The sequence below is a fragment of the Ixodes scapularis genome, unplaced genomic scaffold (genome assembly GCF_016920785.2).
Source record: "Ixodes scapularis isolate PalLabHiFi unplaced genomic scaffold, ASM1692078v2 PGA_scaffold3__209_contigs__length_174095766, whole genome shotgun sequence".
In the NCBI taxonomy this organism is placed as follows: Eukaryota; Metazoa; Arthropoda; class Arachnida; order Ixodida; family Ixodidae; genus Ixodes; species Ixodes scapularis.
The window spans coordinates 141,471,327-141,498,939 of record NW_024609868.1 but is presented as its reverse complement, the minus strand read 5'-3'; the positions used below and the strand labels follow the sequence as shown (position 1 = coordinate 141,498,939).

The 27,613-nt window shown below is 45.7% G+C and overlaps 1 protein-coding gene across 2 annotated transcripts in view; it reads right to left on the bottom strand.

Moving 5' to 3' along the window:
• LOC8043092 (abasic site processing protein HMCES) overlaps positions 1–27,613 on the bottom strand; it is a 96,097-nt gene that overhangs the window by 45,466 nt on the left and 23,018 nt on the right. For both annotated transcript variants that reach the window (XM_040222284.2, XM_029979882.4), the window contains exons 4-6: positions 20,724–20,919; positions 12,864–12,938; positions 3,121–3,183 (exon numbers count right to left, since the gene is read on the bottom strand). In XM_040222284.2, coding sequence (XP_040078218.1) covers positions 3,121–3,183; positions 12,864–12,938; positions 20,724–20,919 — 334 coding nt within the window. The remainder of the gene's footprint in view (positions 1–3,120; positions 3,184–12,863; positions 12,939–20,723; positions 20,920–27,613) is intronic.

Below are 27,613 nucleotides of genomic sequence, written 5' to 3'. Positions count from 1 at the left end.
AAGCACCGAAGCGACCATCCAGCGCGGCAGTCCACGATCACCCGGCCCTGACCTACGACTTCTAGGAAGGACCGGGACAAAACAACCTGGCGACCCTCAGGGAGGGGCACATTCTTTACTGAAGTCGTACGAAGTCCAACTGCCGACTGCCAAAGTCCACTCGCGCGGATCAAGTTTCGTTCATGGAGAGGCTACCAAACATTCTCAGCCTACAGCGCAGCATGCACCTCACTGTGCCGTTCTGTTCTGGAGTGAATAAATGCATTTACCCGGAGTATGTGAAATTAGGCCTAACCACTTTCACGATTTCACTGTCCGAAAGCAGACCACAGACAACAGCTTGATTGTTGACATCAATGCCTTCCGATAGGAGAAGAATGTCCGGGGCTCAGCAATTGCTCGACCCAAGCTTCGTCAAGTGTGCACGACACTCGGTTTCACGGTTAATCACTTCCGTAACTACCGCAACTATGCACTTGAGGCCGTAACGTGAGCCACTGTGATGTGAGCAGCCTGGCTTGACTTGGCCTGACTGCTTGGCGGCAAAAGAAAACTTGCTTGGTGGCTTGCTAAATTGGACGCAACTCGAGACTCGCGGATCCGAAAATTGGAGGTGTGTTGATTACGGGAGGGAAAAAAAAAAAGTCAAAATATTGATGCCCGTTGTGGGGGGTGCGTATATTATGCTAGTGCGTTCATTATGCGAGTAAATACGGTATAACGAAGTCGACGTGAATCGGAAATCACTTCGCTATATCCGGTATTTCGTTATAACTGGCTTTGGTTAACGAAGTGCAAAAGGGAATGGGAAATCGTGATCGCTTCGCTGTAGCCGCTATTTTGTAGTGGCCGACTTCGTTATAACCGGTCTTGACAGTAGTATTTAGCGAAAATAGAAAAATTGTTTCATGATTCTTTTAAGAAAGTGCCAGAGGCTCCTCCCACACCTCTATTACTACCAGCCACCATTCCTCGACCATGCGCAAACAGACCACTACTGAGGCTACAATGTATTGGTATGCTGTACCGATGTCCCATAAGTAACCTGTCAAGGTTACTGTCTTTCCTAGTTGGTCGAAGGAGTGATTCAATGCTGAGGCTGGTATTTGCTGGGGTTTATTTGGCATGCTCTTAACCTGTATCCAAATGCCGTAAAATTACGTAAGGGCACCCTAAGAGATAACCCATCCCGTTTTTCTAGCTAAACATTTGTAACATAAAAATTCAGAAACATCGCTCACCCGTCAAATATCATGCGAGGTGCAACAGGAATCACATCAACCGCGCAATCTGTGGTACCAGTATGTGTGACAAGCGGGTTCGCAGCGGATTCCCGGGTTTTTGTCCGCGATCTGCGCGCACAATATCGGCTCCTGAGAGATGCAAGTTCGTAGAGAGTTCCCGTGTTTTTTTCCCATGATCAGCGCACGTGATATCGGTGTGGCACGCGAGCTGGCAGCCGGTTTTTGTGTTTACCGCACTGTGAAACTCGAATCTGCTCTATCTATAGACTGCAAGATCCTTTCCCAAGACACAGGAGCTAGTAGTGAATTTTCGCGTGTTTATTGCGTTGTGAAATGCTAATTTGCCGTGTCTGCGATCTGCTATATGAGTTTTCATGTCACGTGGTTTGTAGTGGGCGCCCATTGTGTTTATGACAATTGATTATCTCTTCATTGTTTTTCCGTAAAACAAAAAAGTAACATTACTTTTTTAAAGCAATAGCTTTATAGGGCCAACCAAGCTCAGTTGCTGTGTAAGCACAAAATGTGCAGGTCAGTCAGTCCCATAACCACCAAACGATCTTGAAAAAAAAAAAAAACAGCAACCGCTGCCAGGGATTCAACCCTGGTCACCTGTGTGAAAGCCGAGTGCGCTGCTGACTGAGCTATGAACCCAGCACACAGGAATGGGAGGAGCAGATGCAGGTGGTGCGAGAAAGTGCAGAGAGGAGAGGGGTGAAAAGGAGAAGAGAGGAGCAGAAACAGGTGGTGTAGAAAGAGTGCACGAAATGAGAAGTGGAAAGGGCAGGAAAGTGTGTTTCCCCTGTTTTGGTCACCCAGAACATTCAACACAAAGGCCCTGTATCCAAGTGGTGCTGAGGGGAAATGCATGTGTAACATGAAATCGATTAATATTCCCCTAAAAAATTCATAATACCAATACTGTTTGCATCGTGGGGCCCAGAATTGCTTAGTTAAACAGAAATATTTGTTAAACAGGAATTTGTTGTATTAGTCAGAGAAACACATTAAACGCATAGGAGATTGGCCGGGACTTTATTATAGTTCATTAAACGGGCGTTTTCATAGTTAAGGTATTCATAAAGGCATTTGACTGTGCCACTATAGCAACAGTATTATTTTTACATCTGGGAACACATGACTGAAACATAGTTACTCGGTAGCAGGAACATGGCCATGACTACAAAGAGGTGTTTCTGGTATCGCTGTTTGAGCAGCTTTTCTCTGTTACGCTAAACACACACACACTTTTAGGATGCGTTTAGTTATTGAAAATGCTTTTGGGTCGCCTTGGTCTTTGTGTCTTCGTGCCCAAATTCAAGGTATTCAGGATCTATGTCCTTCAAGAGAAACTGTGTGGCAGTACTTTGGTCATACCTGACAGAATCGCCATATGCAGAGTATATTTTTGGGTCGTAAATGTTGGTGCAATGGTTTATGTACCAAGACTCGTTCTGTGACCTCCAATAAGAATGCAACTGATCATCGCTGTGGTCACATGATCGCTTACGCCAGCCAATGGAAGCGATCATAAGGATAAGAATTTTGCATCTCGCTTTTGAGTGTCACAGATGCATCTTACGTTTTCGGAAGTTATCTTCGCCAAAAGCACATTTTATGTACAAAATGCCTGAATAAAAGAGTGAGATGGCAGACCTCTTTAGAATTGGCTGCTGGTTCAAAATCTTACAATTTTCAATGCCCCTCTCAAATATGATAGGATCATACATAAGTGCTCCTCAAGTGGTAAGGAGATTGTGAACTAATCACAGTCTCCCCTACGCATGAAATCTCTTTTCCTGGGTACATTACCATCTCAGAAAAATGTACACTAGATGGACATAACATTCCAAGCACCATAGTCAAAGGAACCAACCTTTTCAAAACTGTTGTTCGGGTCCAACCATTCAGCAACGGCATCTTCTCCACTCAAGATGACCTGTGAGACACCACATCCAAAAATAGCCACCACATTAATATGACTTAAAGTGGTCTTTGCCAAGTGGCAAGACCATTAACAGTTTTTGTGCCAGTGTTAGTGGTCTTGGCCATAACACTAAATCTCGCGTTTCCCAGTCTATATTTACTAATGCGATAACATTATTAAGCTATTACTCAAGATTTTCAGCTATATGGGCATACTGCTTACCAGTCACGGACACAGGTTCCCTGCTAAATTTAGCCAAAGAATTGGCGTCACAACCTATGCACCAATTCAGGTTCCGAGCTAAATCTGGCGGGAAAATTGATGCGTTGCACCACATCACAGGACCTACAGATAAATTCAGGATCTCCGCTAAATTTAGCAGAAAAATTAGCGCCACGATTTATGCACCAATTCAGTTTCCCCGCTAAATTTAGCGAGGAAACCTAAAGAAGCTTTTTGTAAGCTCACAGTTTTGCCGTTTTGAGCTTTTATTTGTGTGTACGACTACTTTGGGCCCACGTTTGATGTCATAACAAGATTTAAAACACCAACCAACTGGCAGTTTTCAATAAAACGCGAGCAAGCACACTGTCCGTGCCCTGTCGCACAATGCACAAGACTCAAAAGGCATGGAAAAAAATATAGCTTCATACGTCAGTTTTTGGTTTCCTGGCGATTTTTATACTAGTATTATAAGGAAATACTGGTATTTTAAAGGTATTTTTTGACACCTAGAAGCCCAATGTCATATCTTTATCTTAAAGAGGCACTGACAGGTCAAACTCATATTTTGTTTTGTTTTTAGTACGAAACGATTGAAAACGATGCCTGGACATTACCCTAAAAATTCGAAACTAGAGAACTCAGTATTTGTGAAGAAAAAAAAACAATTGCCCAAAGCTGATTTTAAAGTTCCCACGCGATCCGCACCAGTGCAGTGATGTCAAAGATTGATTTGTCCCGCAATTCGAGGTTTTCTCACGCCTCCGAACTGTTCCAACCCGAATAGTCGCATTTGCCCGCATCCCGCGATCAACCCGTCTTCTTTGTGCCTGCTGCCTATCGCCGTGAGCAGACGACGCTTCACTTTCGAGTTTAAAGGAGCTGTGCAACGATATTCAGTTGGAATGCTTTTCACTATACACGAGCTTACTGGCACTAGTGGGAGTCAAGGATACTCGCACGCAACTCTGCTGGCCAAGAAACTCCTTTGTTGCGGTGTAATTTCAAGAACAAAAGCGATCATTTTCATTCAATCTCTCTTTTGCAAAATTTCATGACGTAACGTGGGGATCGCAGTACACCCATATGACGATATTTGAATGCTGTTCATAGATTGGACCCGAGCATTGCGTGGGCACTTGATTTGGGCTCGTGATAATTGCCAGCTCGAGAAGCATTCGGGTAGGGGCCCGTGTCCAATCGCTGCAACGACGACAATAGCCGAGCCATAACAATATCTGGAACTCAGCGCGTGCCCTGTGCTTTGCCAACCCCAGCGCGTGGCTATGATCTACATTGGCGGCATATAATCGGCTCCAGATCACGTGGCCGCTTGTTCTGGCTGCGAGTTGAGGGGGTGAACGCTGCTCGTTTTAGATGCGGAGCATCTCTTGCTCGGGTCTATGTCCCGCGGCGTCGTAGTCCGCACTCACACTACGCATGCGCAACTCTCCTCCTTCCCTCTCTCCAACAGCTGCGCGTTACTCTCTCCGCTCTCTCTCTCTACCAGCTGCAAGCACTTCGCGTGCGTTCGCTTCTACTCACACCGCGTGCGCATGCGCAACTCTCCTCCTCTAGTCTCCTCTCCTTCAAGTGTGAATATAAGCAGCGGTAGCGCGCTGCGCGCGTTCAAGGGGAGGAAGCGGCCGAGTGGGCTAACGCGTCTCAGCTCGGAGCGTGGAGCGAAAGCCTGCGCTGGGAACCTCCTGGGTTCAATCCCCGCCGCCCCCGCCCGTTTCTATCTGGATGAGTTTCGTACCGGCACGCGTTCGTGTGATCACTACTGCGTTGGCTAAATTTCTCATCTACGGCTAAGAGACCGATTACCCGTTGAGGCGCATCTCCATCAAGGCTGTATAAACATAAAGAGCAAACCAATTTTCTGCGCGTGTTCAGTTCACCGCTGTTGACTCCACTCCGTTCTTCCGATAAAGTGTGATGGAAGCAACAGTCCCGTCAGTTAGTGGGTTGGCGCAAGCAAGCGTCAGCACCACCCCACAAACTAACAGCAACGCTACGTCCACTGAAGACAAAGCTGCGCAGCGAAGGGCACGCGACGCTGAGCGCAAACGCTTGAAGCGAGTGGCAGACCCTGAACTACGGCAACGAGAAGCGGCGTCCATTCGTCAACGTCGAGTGGCGGATGCTGAACTACGACAACGTGAAGCAGCGGCGGTTCGAGAACGTCGAGCAGCAGAACCTGAGGTTCAGGACCGTGAAGTTCAACGTAAACGTACGAAATGAATGGCGGAACCCGACCTTCGAGAACGGGAAGCCGCGTTGGTTCGTGAACGTCGAGCAGCAGAACCTGAGGTTCAGGACCGTGAAGTTCAAAGTAAACATACGAAGCGAGCGGCGGAACCCGACCTTCGAGAACGGGAAGCCGCGTGTAAACGTCAACAACGAGAGGCTGCTAATAACGATCCGCGATGCTCCGCATCACCCCATGGTTCCCCTCAGGAAGATGGTGTAATTTTTTTTCTTTAATTTTTTCTGGGACTTATATTGCGTGGGGTGAAAAACGAACGCGTGTTTCATAGGTCATTAATGTCACGGATCCATTCTAAGAGGTATTTGCACAAAGTACAAAAATTGTTGCATCGCCCCTTTAAAGTTCTTTTAGGGCCCTTTCAGCAATCTCAAATTCTTTGAAACAGCGCCAAGAACGGAGAGGATGCGCAGTGGACTTTTGTGAGCAATGTGAGGGGACACGTTGCGCTGGTTCTAGTGCAAAAGGCTGCCCCAGCAGAGTCACAAATGAAACTACGGTGCACAGAGACCAAACCCAGTTGTTTTGACCATTTGACTACAGTAAAACCTCGTTATAACAAACTTGAAGAAGTGATCGTAATTATTTCGTTATAACCATTAGTTTGTTATAGCCAATGTCCATTTCTTCCCTATTAGCATGCAAGGGGAATTATGATTGCTTTGTTATATCCATTAGTTTGTTATATCCCATTTTGTTATAACGAGGTTTTACTGTATTTCCTTCTTGAAGTCTGAGGGGTCATCCGGCACCGAAAAGAGAACTTCGTCCGATTCCCCGACTCCCTGGTTATCCTCAGTGCTACACATGCCGAGCACCGTTATGTTTTCCGAGGGAGGATAAAAAGCCAGGAGACGACATCATTTCCAGACTTCGATTTTCAATATTTCTAAATAAGGGGTCTAGTGCGTTTGCAATAGCATTAAGAAACATGTTTTATGAATGCTGTTATTCAATATTATAGAAATGTTGCTTACAAAGCTTCTAAATTTCATAATCGATTATGTCACAAATAAAAATAAGTGAGGAGGTGAGAAGACAGAGAGAAAAACAATAAAAATGAAAAGGAACACGTGCGTGTGAAAAGCATTTTTTTTTTTTGCGTTGCGGTATTTTTTGCGTGTCTATGACTACAACTTGCATCATTTTAGACAAAAAAAAACCTTCAGGGTGTCAGTGTGTCTTTAAGGGGAGACACCCCCTGGAAGGGTCAACTTTTGAGCCCATGGCTTAAAATTAATGAAATTCACAGGGTAGGCTGGTGGTCACGCTAGAGGGTGCATAACAAAATTTCAGGTTTGTCGGTCAAGTGGGAAGGAAATTAGGGCAGCTTCTATCAGCCACACCCCTACATTGTTTAGTTAATCTATTGTCGGAAAACTATCACAATATTCAAGATTTTTATTTGCTAGATATGTAGCAGAATGCCTAGGAGGCACGCCTATGGAAAGTTTTTTGTAAAATGTCATTGATTTCTATCAATTTTCTCTTCTGCAAAATCGGTCAACTTTTTGGTCTTCTGTGTCTCCGATAAAATGTCAACATTTTTTATAAAAGACATCTGTAAAGTGACAAACAAACTCCATAGGCGCATTCCTTATTAAATTTCAGTCAGGAAAAGTGAAGAACAAGCCTTCCCTGTATTGCCATTATCAAACGATAGATTGACTAAAATTTCAATTTAACCAAAAAGTGGAACAGAGAAAAATCTGTTCAATGTGCTCCAAACCCTATCTTTTCATTAGCTTCGGTGGACAGAAAATAATTTATAAAAAATTAACTATGCAGTGTAAAAACTAGTGAAAATTTCTGGGAATACTTTCTGGGTGTAGATGGATGTAAATATGTAATTTTTCAAAATCAATGTTTTTTGCAGAATTTTTTTTTCTCTGGGTAGTGTCATCCTGCTGAACAAGAGTCTGTGTAGCCACCCCCTTGAAAAAAGAGGCCGTGCTTGTAGCCTAGCAGGTGCTATTGCCAATCCGGTTGATTTACACGAGGAAGACAAGCAAATATTTAGACGATGCAATGCTCAGTTCAAAAGAAAATAGACTACTGCAAAATGTGTGAACACATTATATGAGCAGAGCTCTTTTGCTAACGGAAAGGAGTCGACGATGTGAAACTATAATTGTAGTGCTCGAGGCACGGAAACGGGGCATCGCAGCTGTGGGATGCTTGCAGGCTGCGTCCCATACAGTGACGGGCCGCTTGTCTGAGCCCCTGCTAATTACCATTGTTTTATTGAATTCTGAGATGAAACAGACAGAGCCTAATTTATTTATCTAGAGCCTAACTGTAGTCTTAAGTTTAAGTGACGAAGGAAAAAACATATTGAAGAAAAAGTATAAATAAATAGCAACTTTTATTTTAAAAAATCACCGCCAAAACTTTTATTGATACCAGATAAAGACTGGATATAGTATTTTAGCTCTCATTAATTTTGATGCAGTATAGTAGACGATCAGTATTTGTACCCGAAACATATTACAATAGTATAACATATAAACAGTATAATTTCAACTGCAAGTAAATCCCTTAGTTATCTGCAACGTACCTTAAAATTCGCTCCTCCTCACTTAAAACTGCTCCCTATAGAACACTCATCCGCCCCAAACTACAATATGCCGCAGCGATATGGGATCCATACCAAAATTATCTTATCGAAAACTTGGAAGCCATTCAGAATCGGGCTGTAAGATTCGTATAGTCCGACTATTCGTCTTTTACTAGCGTCACCCAACTAAAGAAACATGCAGCTCTGCCTTTGCTAAATCACCGTCGAAGAGTTGCCCGAATGTCAGTGTTTCACCAATATTATCACACATTGTCACCGAACCCTTACATCACGCTCCGTTCGCACTTTTCAAGTCGCATTAATAACACCCAACAAGTGTCATATCCTTGCCCAAACACAGATTGATTTGCGAATTCCTTTTTTATTAAAACAGTCAAAGATTGGAACGATCTTCCTGAAAACATAGTACAGCTTAGGGACTAGGATAAATTTAAAGAAGCTCTTATAGTGCTAGATGAGTCATAGTTTCATAGTGATGAAATTCATGCGTGCATTTGTGTGCTCTCCCTGTCTTTCTTGATATAGATGTGCTCTTTTTGTATTCTTTTGTATTTTGTCCACAGGTTTTTGGAATTTTTGCTGCTTTGCTGTATAATGCCCACCCTTCATGTAATACCCCCCCTCCCGGGGCTTTTGAGAAAAATAAAATAAATAAAATAAATAAATAAATAACTGGGGTTCTGCATCTGGGGACTTTATATTTGGGGTATTGCTATTTCTCAGTTTACTTTCCTTTTATAAATATGGAGTTCATTGGCTTCATGTTATCGAGAGCGAAATTATAAATGTTTCGAGGTTGTATAGCTTCTAAGCTCACATATACTCATTTTGGAGTTATCTAGCTTTGTCACTCTTCACATTTTGAATTTTAGTAAATGAAAGTAATCGGGGATACTAAAATATCATGGAGAAAGTAGGCACGTGTGTAGTTTGTGAATCAGATCTTTAAAGTGGATTTTGCTATTTTATTCAAAAATGGGGAAACATTGCATAGCTTGCTTGCCTTTTGCATTTGCTTCTCTTAATAATACGAATGAAGCCCGTCTTCTTGTATTTTGACAGTATACAAATGGGCATTTGAAAGAATTTTTCAGTTCCTATTGTATAGCCATACTGCCAAACCTGATCCATTATTTAATGACCGATGGCCCTTCTATCAGCGATAAACCATTGGTTCTCGAAATGTTCATGCCCGTTTGCCATTCACGAGAATTCTGCGTCTGGGCAGCGGGAATTAAATCGAGGGTTATCATAATAGTACTTCTGGAGGGACTTCTTACATAAGCTCTTAGAGCTGTAGACTTAAGAATGTTTATGGCAACATTTGTTTGAAAATGTATGAGCCTAATATGTTGCAGAAATGTCGCTGAAATGTGTTGGTTGGGACGCAAGAATATACAAGCACCTTGTTCATCTTTGGCCATTACGTATTTCCGCAGATTGCGAGGAATATTTTTCACTCTGAGACCCACCCCTCTTTAATTAAAGGGCAACTCCGCTTCATTTTTGATATTTAGAAAACTATGTAGCCCTCTTCAGTATCATATAGGAAGACCCCATGTCAAATATTACGATCTAATTCCGTCTATATATTTAATAAACTGGCCAGCGAACCTTCAAGCGAGCCAAGTCGCCGAAATCTGCCAACTCTAGCGTGCGGCGCGAGGCGCAATCATCAGCGCAGTCAATGCCACGGAGTTGGAGCGGCCAACGTTGAACCACTACGTCAGAGGCATGCATACTCCATTCTCACGTTTTGCTTGTTTTTACTTTTCAGAGCGAAATTTAACGATGACGTCATGAGTTTCTCCTCCCGGTGTTGGCTGACGGGGCGTTCACGTGATCACCGCTGCCCTGCGCGCTTATCGGTCTGTTTCTCCGCTCCCCTTCTCCTCTTTCGTCTTCTCCCCTCTCCCCCGGGCCATCACCGTCCACGCCACGCGAAGCAACCTGCCCACGTCCAAAAAAAAAAAAAAAAAAAGGACCTGCGTGCGTCGCGTGTTTTGTTTCTCGCTCCCTCCCGAACGTCACAAGACCACGTGGTTCGACGTGAGGTGCCCATGACTGTGACGACCCGAGACCAATGTTGCCTGACGCAACCGAAGTTTCGGTTTCGGTATCTGCTGATGTTTAAATTAGGATTACACAAATATTATTCCACATTTCGCGAATCCGAAGACGTAGAGTTGTTGAGTATTACTTTGGGAATGTGAATCACATGGAAGCCTAAATTTTTCGAAATTGAGCGGAGTTGCCCTTTAAGAAGTTAAAAGAACGTCGGGTGAAAACTTTTTGCCCTGTCAAGAGGAAATCCTGCCGACGCCCAAGCCTCTGACTCGTGATTCTGGTGCATATGCAATGGATTTTGTTGATGAAAGTGGCCGTAGTAAGTAAGGATAATGTTCTTTACTTGGATTTAAGTTTTGATAGTGGCAGTGAGTCGAACCATTCTGGGCCATCAACATGTACTTGTCAGTATGTTTCGTTTTGTGCCCAAAGCACTTATTGGCTCCGTGAGCTCCTGCAGAGATACTGGTCGTGTACTGAATGCATCATTTTTCATCTGCAGGGTGTCAACACCATAAAGACGTGATTTTATGCCATCACCCGCAAACCGAGTGGAGTTTTCTTAGAAAAGACGAAGATCTCGACCTCGGCAAGTACTACGGAGTAACAAGACACGCTTTGGTTGGAGCTTCGGGGAATGGTAGGCCTACGGTCATTACGGAGGTTAACTTTTATTTCTGCAGAACAAAAAGTTCTGCAAAGGAGGCTTTTCAAACTTGTAGGATTTGTATCTAGAAGGGTAAGATACAAAATAAATATTTGTAATTCTCTGTACTACTAATTCTTTGCAAGGCACATTGAATTAAAAATATAACTTTTGTGTTGGATTCACAAAATTTTGCATTACATTTTTGTTTCTTGTGGTACGTTTTAAATACCTTTCTTGACATTTCCATTGTTGAAAACATAATTCCTTTAGCTACATTTTGATATTCTTTGGTACACCGAGTAGTGTAATTTGCAGCTAAACAATTGTTTTACAGAGACGACCTCACAATTGCATATTTTCCTGGGGTAAAGAAAGATGCTGTTTAATTTCTATAATGTTCAATGTAAATGAACTTGCCCAGTTCTAAACTTTATAACTAATAAAAATATTTCTGTCCCGAATTCTATAACGGATATCTATTTTTCTTAGAAGACAACTTGCGCGCCACGTGTACTGAGAGCTTTCACTTTGATGGCCCTAATTCTCAAAGAGATGTGCATAATATGTCTTTTACCTCCACATTGATAATTGATATTTTTTAGTTTAAAGTAAAAGTAAATATTTTATGTTTTTACATGTGTTTCAGCTGAATTTCAGTTTTATTTCAGGTCGTCTGAGCTGTTTCAAAGCAATGTACAGCATGATCATTCTGCATGTTTGGAATTTGATATTTATATTCAAGCATAATGACGAGTAGGCATGCAAGGCATAAAAAACATTTACTAGTCATGTGAAAATGGTGGATTTTGAGTTTGAAGCGAATTTAAAGCAAATAGCGGTTTTAGCCAAATATTTTCTCATCAAATACTGCATAGTTTCTCCAAACCTTTCACTACCGCATCATGCTTAAACGAAAACCGAACTGAACTCATGAGGGTTGTTCCTGAGCTTCGAATTGTCCACTTTAAGCCCAGTTAATTTTAATATAACTATATGAACTGTGGCATGTAAACGACAACTTCGTCACAGCTATCCTAATCAAGGGGATTTCTAAATTTGCTTGCTATATGAAAATATTTTCTTCAATTTCAAATTTGACGGAAAAAAAGAAAACAAGAACAAATGACGAACAAGGGTTGTCAAGACATTGCTGCCTTGTACATAATCATGGCCAGTTAGCCCTCTTAAATGCACTTCCCACCGAGCACCTGTGCACTGCGGAGAAGCAATACCTGCGAAGTCCACAAGCTCCGTGGGTGTGGCTTCCTTGCAGTGCACAGGTGGTTGGTGAGAAGCGCAATCAATGGGGCTAACCCGCTGCGATGAACACTACAAAAAGTATGAATAATACAGTTCATAAAGTAGTAAGCTGGGCGAGTTGGTAAACGTTGAACATGATCAAAAAACTTTCAGCCTTTCCACTGTGGTGAAGAAGGAAGACCAGAGAAGTTGTACTATGGTGGGAATGAAGTAATGGCCGGTCTCAAGTTGGCAAGCCATAGTGGAAAGGCCCCAAACGTTGCCGCCATCTATGAGCGACGGCAGCAACTGGTTGTCTGGTTGCCGCCGTCGCTCATAGATGGCGGTAGCTGTCCAGAGTTCTGTGTCATCATTTGTTTGCTGACGGAAACGATCCTGGGAAAGCTTGCCCTTAATAACTCCGCTGTAAAATCGCACACAAAGGGACAAGGATAAACGAAGAAGGAACAGAAAACACAGACAGGCGCGTTCATCTCGAAGCGAATATCGTATAGCGTATTTTTCGAAATTACTATTCGAGAATTTGAATATTCGCACTACCCTATTAGAGTGGTACACTTGTTAAGTGCATGCAATCACTTCCTCGAAATTAGGAGTTCTTTTCTTTAGGTACCTAGAAAATTCTAACAGCGTTGAGGTTCACTCACAGGCACTCGGTCGTGAAGCCACTGCAGGTACTTTGGCGAGTTCATTGTGAGAATTGTGAAGCTGTACAGATCCTCCTGTAAGAAAATAAAAAAATAGGAGTTGTGTTGATCATGATTTTCTGCAAAGTTTAGCACAAGGGTCCCGAGTGGACAACATGTACAATATGCGACATTGTTAGTGCGAACATGACGTCGGCACTTTTCCCCATCCTACTTCGAAAGGGTATTAGTGGGCATTCAATTTTACCAATTAGGTAAGTGCTTCAAATCAGCACTTTTCACCACTCTGGCAGTTTTTATGACAGCCCCTACATTCTCAGAGAAGCACACCAAAAAAAATGTTGGTTGCCTATTTGCACTAACACTGCGTTCAGTATACTAGAATAATTATCGCACACTACTGGTCCCACTTGAAAAGTGGTAACAACATACAGAGGCACTAATGAATTGTCAGAACTAACACAAAGTTGGGATACACTCATTACATGGGTTTTAAGTTAAAAGTGCATTCGTTAGGGGAAGTCCTATTGATATTTTCAGCTACCTAGACCAGGAGTTCTCAAAACTGGGTTCCGCAAACTGGTCTCATGGGTTCCGCAAGCACCCAAAATGCGGTGCCCCCCCTTGTTTAATCATCCAAACACTCACATGCCTGCTTGCTGCTCCGTCAAAAGGTGCGCTTATCTGCAGTACACTAGACCGCTCATCGCACAAACGCTACTAATTTTGTGCCTGCAGCATACGAAGCAGACCTGTCCATTCTGCTGTGTGCACGTGCGCTGCCGCACCATCTCGTGCCGCTGTTTTACGACCGCGTCAAGAGAGTGCGCTGCGGATTCCACAAGCGTTTACGTTTGTGCTTGAGTTGCTTCTCAGTTAATAACAGAAGAGTGCCAGGCACGCGCAGGGTGGTAGGAGGCAGGAAGCACCTTGCGAAAAGCAGACGACCCTGCTCGCGCGCTTTTCTGGAGCAGTTTAGTTTAACTTCACTCTCGGCAGATTTACTTTCAACGCAAGATGAGCAAGAAAGCTAAACCAAGAGCATACTTAGACAGTTATCTTCAGTAAGTATTTATAGAAGCTGGAGGAAATCCCCAGTACATTATTTGCATCAAAGTTTTCGCCAATAGCTTCATGAATCAAGCGAAGCTTTCGCATCATCTCGCAGCAAACCACCCAGTATACAAGGACAGTACAACGGGCCTCTTTTCGAAGAAAAAATACTAGCTGGAAGCGCAGAGGTCGAAGTTCAAGTGGTCGAGGTTCAAGTTCCACCAGGTTCGACTTTTTCAAACTTCTTGTGAAAAGTTCGCCAAAGGTTCGACTCAGGTTTGACTGCTATGCGAATGCGCGACAGGCTGGCTAGTTGGCTTCGAATTGGATGGTGATGGCTAAGGGATGAATTAAGGGCAGCACTGATTGGTTATTTCAATTAATACAGTACAAAAAATTAAGTTATTAACTTCTTCAGTGATTAGAATTAGTTTCTTTTAATTGCAACTGTTCATAAAATTAAAATAACCCATTGCATAAAAAAAACATTCCCCGAATCTAAACATGCTTGTATAAAGGTCTGGCCACACTGTTCACGAAGTCGAACCGGTCAAATCTGGTTGAAAGTTTGGAGGCTCGTCGAACCGGTTCAAACCAGTTGAACCCAAAAAGTTCAACCTAAAAATCCGGTCCGACAAAAGTTTGCGACACCCCTAATATTCACCCAGAGAGGTGAGAAAATTTAGCAAGCATTTGAAATGAGAGTTTTGACATCAGCATTTTTGGTTTTTGTTTTAGGAGTCAACACCATTGTTGAACAAAATGAAGGCAACATACTTGCTCAGCTACCGGATTGCAAAGCAACTGAAGCCTCACATGATTTGCGAGGATCTGATCATGTCTTGCATTCAAGATGTAATCAGGACTGGGATCTGAGAGGAGCACTTAAAGAAGGTGCTCCAGGAACCGTGCTCGAATGACACTGTTGGCCGACAGATTCATGAAATGGTGTTGGACGTGGAGAGCCAAGTGATCAAGTGCACCAGAAACTCCCCGAAGTTTGCGATTGCCGTAGACAAGAGTTGTGACATTTCTGGTAGTCCTCAACTGGTGCGTGAGGTACCTCTCAGACGGTGCGATTGTGCAGGAGTTTCTTTCTTGTCTTGTAGTTAAAACTACCACCACGGGAAAGGACATATTGTCACGAATGAAGGTGACGAGAGGACGAACAGTGAACTGAAAATAAAGGTTTAATCAATGAACTTGTGCCAAACAAAAAGGTAAAGAATGAGCGTCAAGGCAGCAGAAAAGCGGTCGGCGATTTAGCAGCAAAACAGCAAGCGAGAGCGAGACTGACTCGACAAGGTCGCGGGCAGCTGCTTACCTACAGTGCGTCACTATCTTGAAAGTTCGGCAAAGAAGGTTTGAGCGTCGCACGCTCAGGGCCAGGATGAACTGGCACTTTCGAGGACAAGAAAGCAGGACGAAAGTTACAACCGGAACCAAAATAAACGTGAATATTCTAGAAGTCAGTGACCGAGCGTCGTTTGCTGAACCCTGAGCGCGGCATTATCCCCCCCTTAAAAAGCGCATCGACCCGATGCAGTGCGAAAGCAAAACAAAAACAGCTAAAAACAAAAAAAGTATGGTGAGACGAAATACAAATGCAGCCCCACATTCCTAACGTGCGTAGAACAACTTGAGTCAAACTATGTGGACCACTTCGGGTCGTGGCTGGCGGCGTTCCGAGGGTCGGGTTCCGTCGGGGAGCACCTCGTAGTTCAAGTCCCCAAGGCGGCGAATCACCTTGTAGGGTCCAAAGTAGCGTACTTAACAGTTTCTCGCTAAGGCCGCGGCGGCAAATGGGCGTCCACACCCACACACTGTCTCCGGGCTGGAACTCCACATCGTGGCGCCGAAGGTTGTAACGGCCAGCATCGACACATTGCTGGTCCTTTAAGCGAAGGCGGGCTAGCTGGCATACCTCTTCTGCTCGTTGGGTGACCAGCTGGGCGTCATCGGTGCCGTCATCCGTCGGGTCGTGGGGCAGCATGGCGTCGAGCATCTTCGTCACCTTTCGTTAATGCACCAGTTGAAAAGGTGTAACCCCAGTGGTTTCTTGAACCGCCGTGTTGTAAGCAAACGAGACGTAGGGCAACACCTAATCCCACATCTTGTGTTCCACTTCCACATACATCGAGATCATGTCAACGATGATCTTGTTTAGTTGCTCCGTCAGGTTTTTGGTCTGCGGCAGTCTTGGGCACGTTACCAGTAAAAAGTAACAGTGTTACAGTTACCTATGGGGAAAAACTAACTCTGTTGCAGTTACAGTTATCGGTTTCAAAAAGTAACGTGTTACAGTTTGTGGGATTTCCCTTGCTGCTACCCGTCTCGGAGAATGACACAGCACACCAGTTCAACAACACGTAAACATTTAATGACCGCTATCGCCTGCGCCGCGATCCCAACCGCCCCCGCGCATCCGCTGCGACGACCTTTTATCAGCGGCGGAGTGCCGCTCGCGTGGCCAGTTGCCCTTGGCCCCCTCGTGGTCAAGATGACCACTTATGATTGTCGGAGGGGCGGCCTGGGCCAACCGCTTGGAATCGCCAGGTTGCCCACAAGTTACAGTTACTGCAAAAACAGTAACCATCATTCGCCATTTCAGCATTTAGATGTGCATAATTTATTTGCAATAATTGTTATAACCTAGAATCAACCGTTTTTCAAAATTGTCATCGGCACGTGTCAGTGAACGTTTTGGTTTATATTTCACTCCGAAACGAATGAGGACAGAGATAGTCACATAATTACCTTACGGGATATACTTGGAAGCAGGCCTAAACATAGCAGGTCAAACAGCTTCGAAAGAATAAAGGGGGAAAGGAGAATTAACTTCTGGTGCTTTACGAGTCTACGGCGACCACCCCGGCGTCTATGTCCGAAACGCCAACTGTAGAAGTCGTGTTCACTCGAGCGGCTCTGACGAGAGCAAATAAGTTAAACAAGCGCCAGTTTTCTGCACAATATGGGGACCGCTTCCTTGGAAACTAATAGGGAAGAGGAAACGGCGAACGGCTGGGTGTAAAAACGACAGCACGGACACAGCCCAGACGGAATACTCGGAGACGTATCACACGACAACCGACACCCGCAGATGGTCCCCACGAAAGAAGAGTGAGCCAAAGTCGGTGAAACAGACATTAGGGAATTGTAGTAAACCGTTTTTCTCCTCCGCTACAGTATGCGCGAAGAAAACTCCGCAGCTGCGTATGCGCGCCGCCAGCTTTCTCTGCATAGTTCAAGGTCTTGTGGCGGATTACGGAGCGCTATCCGGGTGCTTAGCAGGCTGCGGAAACGGTCTACTACAATTCCGCATTGTTTGCCGCCCCTACCACCGCAGGCGCCGCTTCCTTTATCTCTCAGTTTCGTGCTGACTCGTTCTTCGTCCATTCTCGGTCGTGGGCTAAACCAGCCAATTTTTTGTTTGTTTATCGTGTGACCACGCTTCTCTTTATTATTTTTTTTTTGTCATCGAGGAGCTTGGAGAAAAATATTTCAAGATGGAAATTTTTTCATGCCCGCGGTAGTGGGTTCTAATTTATATGGTAAAAAAAAAGTAACTGTAACGGCCTAAACAGTTACAGTTACCCAATAAAAAGTAACAGTGCTACAGTTACAAGTTACCAGTATTAAAGAGTAACGCGTTACAGGCAAAAGTTACCGGAAAAAGTGACTAGTTGCCGGTAACGCGTTACTAGTAACTAGTTACTGCCCAAGACTGGTCTGCGGGTGGTATGCCGTGGTCCGGCGGTGGTCGGTGTGGCTCAGGCGGAGTATCTCGTGTCAGTTGTGCCATGAACGAGGAGCCTCGGTCCGGAATCAGGACTTAAGGAGTGTTGTGTCGGTGGACAATACACCAACTCATGTTTACAAACAAACCGGAGCGCCCCTAGCGGACGCCACCGGCGCCGCGCATGCGCGGTGGGGGTGTGGGCAAGAAGCTTGCCGTCGCCCATAAACAAACCATTGAACTGTGATGTTGTCGGCGTCGGTGTGTCCCCCTGCTCTCTTTCGCGTTCGAATTGTTGATTCTACGTCTTCCTGGCGATGTCTGACTACTTGAGTGGCGTCAGCGAAATTACCGATGCTCGTTACACCGCGAAACTTCGTGTGAATGATGTGTGAATGATGTCACATGTGGCGATTCATTCCGCGGGGACGCCGCAATATGTACGCTAAAACCTGATTCGCATGATGAGATTTCGCTCGCAATTTTCAGTCGCGACGCCTCTCAGGCTGCAAAAGCGTGAACCGTAGCTGAGATAGTCGACGTTGATACTGAAAATCGCAAGCAAAATCGGACCAAGTCAATTAGGCATAGCAAGTCAGTGATAGTCACTGGTAACAATGATCAACATCCCCTTGTATTTACTGTTTACATCGAGCCTGCTTACCAACCTTCAAACGTAAGTCTTTTGAGGCCTGCACTTACTTCTTATCGCAAGTACCCGGCTAACATTTCGTCTACGGGCCGGCGTCGTCTAAGAGAGCAGACGACAAGCAGAAACGTTTGAAAGAGCAGACGACAGTTCGAACGATAAGGCGCTCGCTTGAACTTGAAGACGCACTGAACGTAGTCCGCAGGTGGTCCGCACAACTTGACGGTTTTCTGGCGTTCATGTTGGAACAAAACAAATAAATCTGTTGACCAGAAGTATTTGTGAATTCAACCCAAGGTGCTTCCCGTTCAAGCAATCGTTGTCCGACGGCGTCTGCTTTTCCCTTTTTACGGCACATATCGAGATTCTCGGACGAACCGAGCACGTGAAAACTGACCTTCAAACCTTTCTCGACTCTTTTGGTACGGCCCCAGTCACGGCGTTTTGACGAGAAGGCAGGTTTTTGTCTGGTTCCCTTCAAAACAACGCAGGAATACACGTCTGGCATGGGGACTTCCGCCCACAGCCCCAGACCGGAAGTGCGACGGACGCGCCACCACCGCGCCGTGACGTCACAGAGATGAGTTGGTGTATAGACTCAACGAAGAACTTGGCTATTTCCACGGCGGTTCTTGACGGGAGTGCTTTTGTCTCGGCGTACCTGGTGAGATAATCAGGTGCCACGATTATCGAACGGTTTCCCTGTGTCGACGGCAAGAAAGGTCCAAGGAGATGCATTTCAATCTGCTGGAACGGTCACGTCAAGCCACGTCGAGTTGCTGTACCCAAAGTTTTCTTTCTAGAGAATATCTCGTCGGACAGCGATTCTTGGCAGGGCACGTGAGAAGGCTCGGGGAATAGTATCCCCTCGTCCCTCCAAGTGATCGATTAGTGCGCGAAGTTCAGGATCGTCCCGTTGAAGCGCTGCCATACCGTTAACGCTCACTGCGCCAAGAAAGCGATCGTCGTCGTAGTCTACTTTGGCACATCCAGTAACTGACTTGACGGGGGCTCTGGATGGGCAGTCGGCATCGCTGTGTTTTCGGCCTGACTTGTGGACCACGGTCACGTCATACTCTTGCAGTCGTAGGCTCCATCAAAAGAGGCATTCCGATGGGTCCTTCAGGCTCGCTAACCAGCACGCATAGCGAGTGCTGGTTGGAGACCACTCGAAAAGGACTCCCGTATAAGTACGGGCGGAATTTCGTGATGGCCCAGACGAAGGCCAGACATTCCTTCTCGGTCGTCGAGTAATTGTGTTCCGTGTTCGACAGCGTCCGACAAGCGTATGCGATCATGCGCTCTGCACCCTTTTGTCGTTGGACCAGTACCGCTCCGAGTCCTGTATTGCTGGCGTCCATGTGAACTTCCGTTTCGGCTGATTGGTCGAAGTGGCCGAAAATCAGTGGTGAGTGGAGCCGTCGCTTTAGCTCGTCAAATGTCTGTTGTTGTTCTCCACCCCATTCGAAGTTCATGGCATCTTTCGTGAGGTGCGTGAGCATTAGGTTGTTTAGAGAAAATGGTGACCTAACCTGACTAACCTAGCCTAATGCTAACCTAACCTAACCTAAACTAATATACAGACAATGCACGTTAGCGTGCATAGTCTGTACTTAGTGTCTAGTCTGAATGTAAAAAATTAATATACACAGTACACCTTGACGAATGCCTGCTGTATTAGCTCACAAAGGAGCTCCCTGATTTTTTCTAGACCGGAGGGAGGAAAATGAAACGTGTTTGACCACTCATCCACACTCCGTCTCATAGCCCATACTTTTCAACAAGCACCGAGCATGGGCTAAATGCTAGTGGAAGAGTGAGTCGTAGAAATTGCTGCCACCCACATTGGACATGGTTCAAACCCATCAGCTCCAAAACATGCCAAGCTCTCCGATTGCTGTTCAGGTTGGCAAACACCCTTTCTCGCAATGTTTCGGAGGTTGAGACGCTGCAAGATTTCAGTTTTTCTACGAGATACATCTTTTTCCTCCTCTCATTCGGGAATGTGTTCATGAATACTGATTTTGCCACTTCTTACGATTTATAGGTAACTCACAAACTTCTTAGCTAAGTTGCTACAGCGCAGAAAACTTCTCGTGAATCTCGCTTCCGATTTTTACTTCGATCTCTTCTAGCACGAAATAAAAGGTAGAAACATGCCACCAGAAAACAACCACACATAATGCCCTTAAGCACTTCAGTGAGAGACTATTTGATAGAAGGAACATGGCAGGGAGGTCCTTCAAATTGTCCCGCCTCCAAGTGGACCTTCGATAACACTTGGGCAGCTCGTGAGCCCCCAGCGTGCACGCGCAGCCAAAGCACGCCGAAAAGCAACGAGAGAAGCCCGAAAGAGACACCCTGACATTTTTATCCCGCTGGCGACTACAGTCCAGACCCCTGCCAATTATCTAAAACCTACCTCACACGTGGAGACATCAAAGAGGCCCGCCATGGTGAGGAGCCTGGGCCCTGCCCACTGGCCGCCCTGCATGAGCTGATGGGCGTCCGAGATGTCGTCCCAGGTGCGGACGGCCATCGAGACCGCCTTGGGCTGGCGGAAGTAGACCAGGTAGGGCTGTCGAGACGTCTTGTCTTCCTTGTGCCACTCGAAGAACCTAAAGAGACGACAGAGGCCCACCCGGGTCACTCGGGTTAAGCAAACATTTCCAGAGAAAGGACATAGTATGACGTTCTAGCCAATATTCTCTTTCAAAACTACTTCTTTAATGTTATCCAGCTTTCCCTTATCATTATTTATTTATACCTTTTTTAAGTGACCTAAATGTTTTTTTGTTTTTTTTTCAACGAGTTTTAATCCCCTAGTATCGCAGGTCAAATTTCAAAAGTTTATTATGCAAAAACCGGTATATTTCTGTGTGCACATGAACCTTGTTAGAATTGTGCACATGCACGAAGCATCTTGCACTTCCACATACGCGTTAAGCGTCCTACATCCTCTGGGGTTGCGCGTAAAGAAAAATAGTAAATTAGGGCAGTCCTGTAGATGTTTTTGCGCCGGAACACCAAGTACGGTACAACCACCCTATCCGAGGTTGCAAACTGCCTGGAGGAGTCGCAGTCACCACCACCATTCAAATCATTGTCGTCATTGAATTCACTTGAAGAGCCGAGTTCAGCAACAAAGTCACCATCATCTTCGCATGACGAGCAAGAGTCAACTTCTTCCCAATCGCTTGAGCTTTCTTCAGCAATCACTTTTCTTTTTCGCGATGAAGTTCCACATGCTCCATTGGCTAGCGACACCTTTTTTAAATGACTGTTGCCAGAGTATCTTTTCATTTATCCTACCAATGGTGGCGAAAACAAAATATGTTAACTAGAACAAGTGCTGCCATCTATGATCAGTGCCGCAAACCATTCGGACGAGTGTAGCTTGTCCATGGAATTGAGGGCTACCCAAAAAGCCACTGGACGAGCTGAGCTGGTCGGCGGAATTTTTAGCCCGAAAGCCGCCGATGAGCTCAGCTCACCTAAGCCACTTGAGGGGTTAAATACACAGACCTTTCCTCTACTTTCTCCCTTTGTTTGAATTTGCACCTTTTCCCTTTTTTCGTGCATATTAAGACGTCGGGTGAGAGCTAGCACTTGTCCTGTCTACTCATGCTACACTCCAATTCAGCTTAAAATGAAGGGTGGAAGGCGCTACGAGTTATTGAAGCCAAATTATTCGCCAAGAGCAATTTACGCGGCATTCGTGCAGCGACACGCAGTGCGCGAGGTCACGGATGATTCCCTCTCCACAATGGATTGGCTCCAATGGCTCGTAGTATTCACCACAGTACAACTTAAGGTGAAACAGAGCATAGCCTTTGTCCATAGCCCGCCTGGCAGCCATAAAAAGGGAGCAAGAGAAAGGCCACAAAAGCAGTGCTAGAAAAAGTGCAGTGGCACTTTTCCGATACCAAACAGACTGTATGCCCTCCAGACCAGTGTTGTAGAATAAGCAACTCTCCATTGCATTTCAATTCCATTCCTTTCAACTCCTCAGAATGGAGACACTGGCCCATTTCCACTCCAGGAATTGCCAAACTCCACCATTCCATTTTTTGTAACTTCTGAGGGTGAAAAAATAGGCATTGATAGCTACGTTGCACTACTAAAAAAAGCAGCATAAAGCTGCTGACGTTATTAAATGCAGAGAGGACTACAGAAGTATGCAAAAAGCTACCTTAAAGCACTCGTTCTACTCATACCTCAGCAAACCTCACTCATGAGGGCCCTCACTCACCCTCACCTTCACAGGTGAGGTGAGGGTGAGTGAGTTTCCAAACCAGGAAAACTCATGAGTGTGAGGGTGAGTGAGGGCCGTGAGGGCTGTGAGGACCATGAGTGCGTGAGGGCCATGAGTGCGTGAGGGCCATGAGTGCGTGAGGGCGGTGAGTGCGTGAGGGGCGTGAGGGGTGTGAGGGCCACGAGTGCGTGAGGGGCGTGAGGGCAGTGAGTGCGCGAGGCCCCTTTAATTTCGGACGGAGCAACTTTCTCAACAATTTTGGTGTTGCTGGCAAGTTGTTCCCTAGCTCTCCCAAGATGGACACGAATTGCTGAGATTGGGTCCGGCTCGAAACAAGCGAGCAACTCGGAGCAATTCGAAGACGTTTGAAGCAGCTGCATCCAATCAGGGACGCAATATTTTCATGTGATACCTCGGGCCGGTGATGATGACAACAAAAGACCTGGTTCTGGCTTGAAATTGATCGGTTTTGGAAATAAACTGTTTTAGAAAGATGCATTAGTATTCTCAACAAGATTTAAATGCATAAAAACACCTTTATAGCGTGCAATTGTGTGTCTAAATAGTGCAAGAAAAATAAAATTTCATGATGATGATGGCAAATTGCAGCAATTGGTTGCTGCGTGTGAACGCGGGCGGCCCATGTTGCTGGTGTTGTGCCGTCAAGTTTTTGGGCGAAATTGCCCCGTCTGAAGCGGACCTGAGTGGTGTGAGGGGTATGAGTGCGTGAGTGTGTGAGGTCCATAGGGGCGTGAGGGCTATGAGTGCACAAGGGTCGTGAGTGCGTAAGGTGCGTGAGCCGGGCCACGAGTGCGTGAGGGACGTGAGGGGTATGAGGGCCATGAGTGGCGTGAGGGCCACGAGTGTGTGAGGGCCGTGAAAGTGGTGAGGGGCGTGAGGGCCATGAGTGCACGAGAGGTATGGGTGCGCGAGTGTGTGAGGGGCGTGAGGGTCGTGAGGTTCAGTGAGGGTGAGTGAAGGGCTGAAGGTGACTGTGACTGTTATGGTGAGTGAGGGGCTTAGGTGAGTGTGACTGTGAGGGTGAGGGTGAGCGAGGGGCTTAGGTGAGTGTGGCTGTGAGGGTGAGCCGACCTCCGATTCTACTATGCCGAATGGGTGATCGCAAAAAGCATTTCGTGGTACTTGGTGTCACTGCAAAATACAATTCCATGATCAAGTGTAAACGGCTTGCAACAGACACAAAAGTTTAGAAACCACATATACTATTACAGATACATGGTCAGCATGTTGTTTGTTTGATAGGCCTTAAAAATGCCTAGCTTGTGTGTGGCACAGGAAGACTCTATCATGCTCTTTGCTTCAAATACTTGCACAATATGTAGCACTCCTAGTGCACTGTCGGAAGCGACGCCATGTATACCTGCCCCAAATCTCCATGCACTGCGGCAAGACAGGAAAAACCACTGAAAAAGGGCAATCGGTATATGGCCCCAGCACAAGGGACTGTAGCACCATATTATGGAACCGGCCTTGAAAAGTAAACTTTTATGTTTGCTGTACGTTTTTTGCGATTCCCCAACATATTCAATCCAATTCTTCATTTGCGTTCCAAGCAAACACTAGAAGATTGGCTGAATAAGGGTTCAGAAGCCTTGCATTTTTTTTCCAGTTCAGTTCTGGTTCAGTGATGCTTTCGAAATAATGGTTTAATTACCGTTATTTCATTTCAGGTTCTTTTCAGGTCACTGCGGATATCAATGTGATCAGCCCGCCTCCTGTATTACAATTTCAAAGTGAAATACTTCCGAGGCAGTGACAACAAGGTGGCAGATGTTCTATCAAAGTTGCCATCGCCTGCTGGTCGTGAGGAAGAGGAGGAAATTGTGTCGTTGATGTCATCCTGTATCACGAAGCAAGAACTGCAAGAGGCCATGCACAGAGACCAGATATTGCAGCTGGTGATGAACGTATATTTCCACAAAGTGGTCAGACAGGAGTGGCTTGGATTGCAGCCTACTTCCGTTCTTTCGGGTGCGAGATGAGTTGGCTGTGGTGGACAGTTGCTGTTGCGTGAAGAACACCTGGTCATCCCCGAGTCGTTAATGGGCACCACAACCGATCTGGCACATGAGACCCATCCGGGTGTCAGGACTAAGCAGAGACTCTGCAAAAGGTATCGGCGGCCGAGTCTTGATCATCAGGTGGAGCAAGCCATCAGGAACTGCTGCGAGTGCCAGTCCGCAGATAAATCTGCCAAACCGATGACTGCACCACTTCAGCCGATACCGCTGCCAGAACGGGCCTGGCAGAAGCTGGCAGTGGACATTGTGGGGCCAATGACAAGAACTAAAAACAGACACGAGTATGCTATAACTACGGTGGACTTTTATTCAAAATGGCCAAAGGTGCGCTTTGCATCGGTGGCGACGTCACAGACTGTGATAAACTTCTTACCTTCTACGTTCAGCAGGAAGCGCTACCCGGATGAAGGGTTGATGGATCACGGATCACAGCTCATGTCAGCGACCTTCGAGGACTTCCTGAGGAAATGTCAAATTCGTCATTGCTGCTCGTCTGTCTACTACCCTCAATGCAACGGACAAGTGGAATGGTTCAACAAAGGCTTTAAGGAATTCATTCAACTAACAGCTCTGGAGCATTGACCTCTTGAAGTAGCCACCATTGAGTACCTGAGCATGTACAGGTGCACGCCTCATGCCACTATGCGTGTGCCGCCAGCTCTGTTGCTGCATGGTCGTATTCCTCAATCCTGGTTGGATGTTGTGGGCTTCCCATCGTTCAAGTTCTTTGTGAACCCTGTCCCAGAAATGGCCAACCTTCGAGCACAACTGCAGCAAGAGGGGGGCCAAGGTGCCTATCTTCAAGCCTGGCGACTTTGTCAGGGTCCGCAAGCCCAACATATTAAAGAAGGGGGCATCGGGATACACATAGCTTATGCTTATCAGGGACACACATGAGCCAGGTTCCTATAGTCTGGCCAACAACCGCACTTGGAACGCCTCCAAGCTGGCGGCCTCTGGTGAAGTGGGAGAGCATGTCTGCAGCTTCACAGCAGATGCCCACAACACTCGAGTTGGCTGATGCGGCCGCATTTGTGTCAGTTCCAGTGGCTCCGAAGGACACACAGGGTCAAGGCAACACAAGATCGACCAGATGTCCATCGTAGCGGAGAAGAGCTGCGTGGCTCCAAGGTTTTGTTAACACCATTTTACTTCCTGATCTTGAGTTCCTTGTTTTTGTATGTCAGAAAGAGAAGTTGCGTCACCAACATTGGGTAACATCTGTATATAGCCATACCATCAAAGTAAACAACAATTTCGTTCTGTTACTCAATCGTGTTGTGTCTGCTTCTTTATGGTTGAGTAGTTGAGTATACAATACTACTTGAACCACTAGGTGCATTGACAACAAGCAAAACTGCCCACACTTGCACGCAAGACTAGCAAAATACATAAAAACTAAAACAAGGCTTTGACGTGCAGTTGTCAATGTTTCGGGCTGATTTTACAAATCATTGCTGTCGGAACTAGAATCTGATGATCCAACATCCTACTGTAACTCACTCATGCTAGTGTCATCAACAAATCGACAGCACACGCGCTCGAAGCACGAGATTTCAAAGACCTCTGGGGAGGCGCATCACGCAATGAAGACTCCGCGTTTGCATTGAGGGAGCTGTGAATCTGAACACAATAAATCGCCATCTAGTGGAAAAAAAAAACTACAGTCAAATGTCTACCTATGCGCTCCCTGCAGGAACTATAGGGGGCACTTTGAAAACGCGCATAGCACCACTAGCGGAGGAGCTGGCGTTCGACAGTGAGGCGCGTTCAGCAGCCTGCGGCGCCTTTTCGCATGCGAAGCTGTGGCGGCGGAAGCGCGCACGAACGGAAGTTTTGCTTTTTGAGCCGATACGTTGAGGGTGACGTTGCATGACGACTGGGGAGACCTTAGAAGGACATCTAGCTGTTCTCCGCTTCTTATATTGAGTTTGACTCGTTAATAGGGGTCCTTTCTCTAGTTGCGGTCAAAAAGGGGGTTGGAGCAATTTTCCGAAAGGCAAGATGGCCGCCACCATAACTGCTCTGTGGAAATTTTGTTTGGCTCGTCGCTGTAAACATAGGACTACTGGGACGATGATATTTGGAAGCCAGTGAGATTTTCACTAAAGGAAAGTGTGGAGACTTTACAGGTAGGAAGGGCCAGTGGACTGCACTTCCAATTGGAACAACTTTATGAAAGGTGGTTAAAAAGCCGAGAAAACAAAGTTGTTGGCCAACACACGGTTTGGCTGTCAAAGGCTTTTGCGGTCAGCTGTTGAGTAATAACCTGGTTGTGCAAGTTGCCGATTTTCGGCATACAGGTATACTTGGACATGACCGTAACTTGACACAACACTTATTATACCAAAAGGGGTAGCATAGCAAAACCAGGTGGAAATTTAGTTTGGATGGCGTAACTGAATGGGAACCGTTTCTGACCATCAAAGGCTGTCAAGAGAATACCACTCATCTTGAGATGTGCACACTTTACAGGTAGGAAGGGACCAGTGGACAGGTACTTCTATTTCAAAACAACTTTACAATAAATAACACCAAAGCCGAGAGAAAAAAAAATTGTCGCCTACAGGACTTGGGATGTCGGCATTTCCACATCCAAAAGGACACTGATCAAAAAAAGAAAGCACACTACATAAACTTCCACACTCAAACGTCGATTCTCCAGTGATTCCGAGTTTCATTGTAATTTTCCTTAGATTCATATTTGTCCCTTTTTGTATACGGTCCGAATCTTCCTTCATGAAGTTTAGACTGCATGCCATACTGGTCCGGAAATATCAAAGACACATACGATGGGGACGAAACTTCTTTGGAGGGCATTCCTCCAGCGAAATTGGCACTGCATACCCGCGAGTGTGGGATGACATTTCAGATCGTCCCATCGACTCTAACATATGTGTGCGTTACTGGTACGAAAACAAACGCAGAGCCCAACACGGCGGTGTAGAATATGTCAGAAGTGCCGACACAGTGGCAGGCATGATCGGGAGACCAAATTTCTCGCATCGTGCGGCA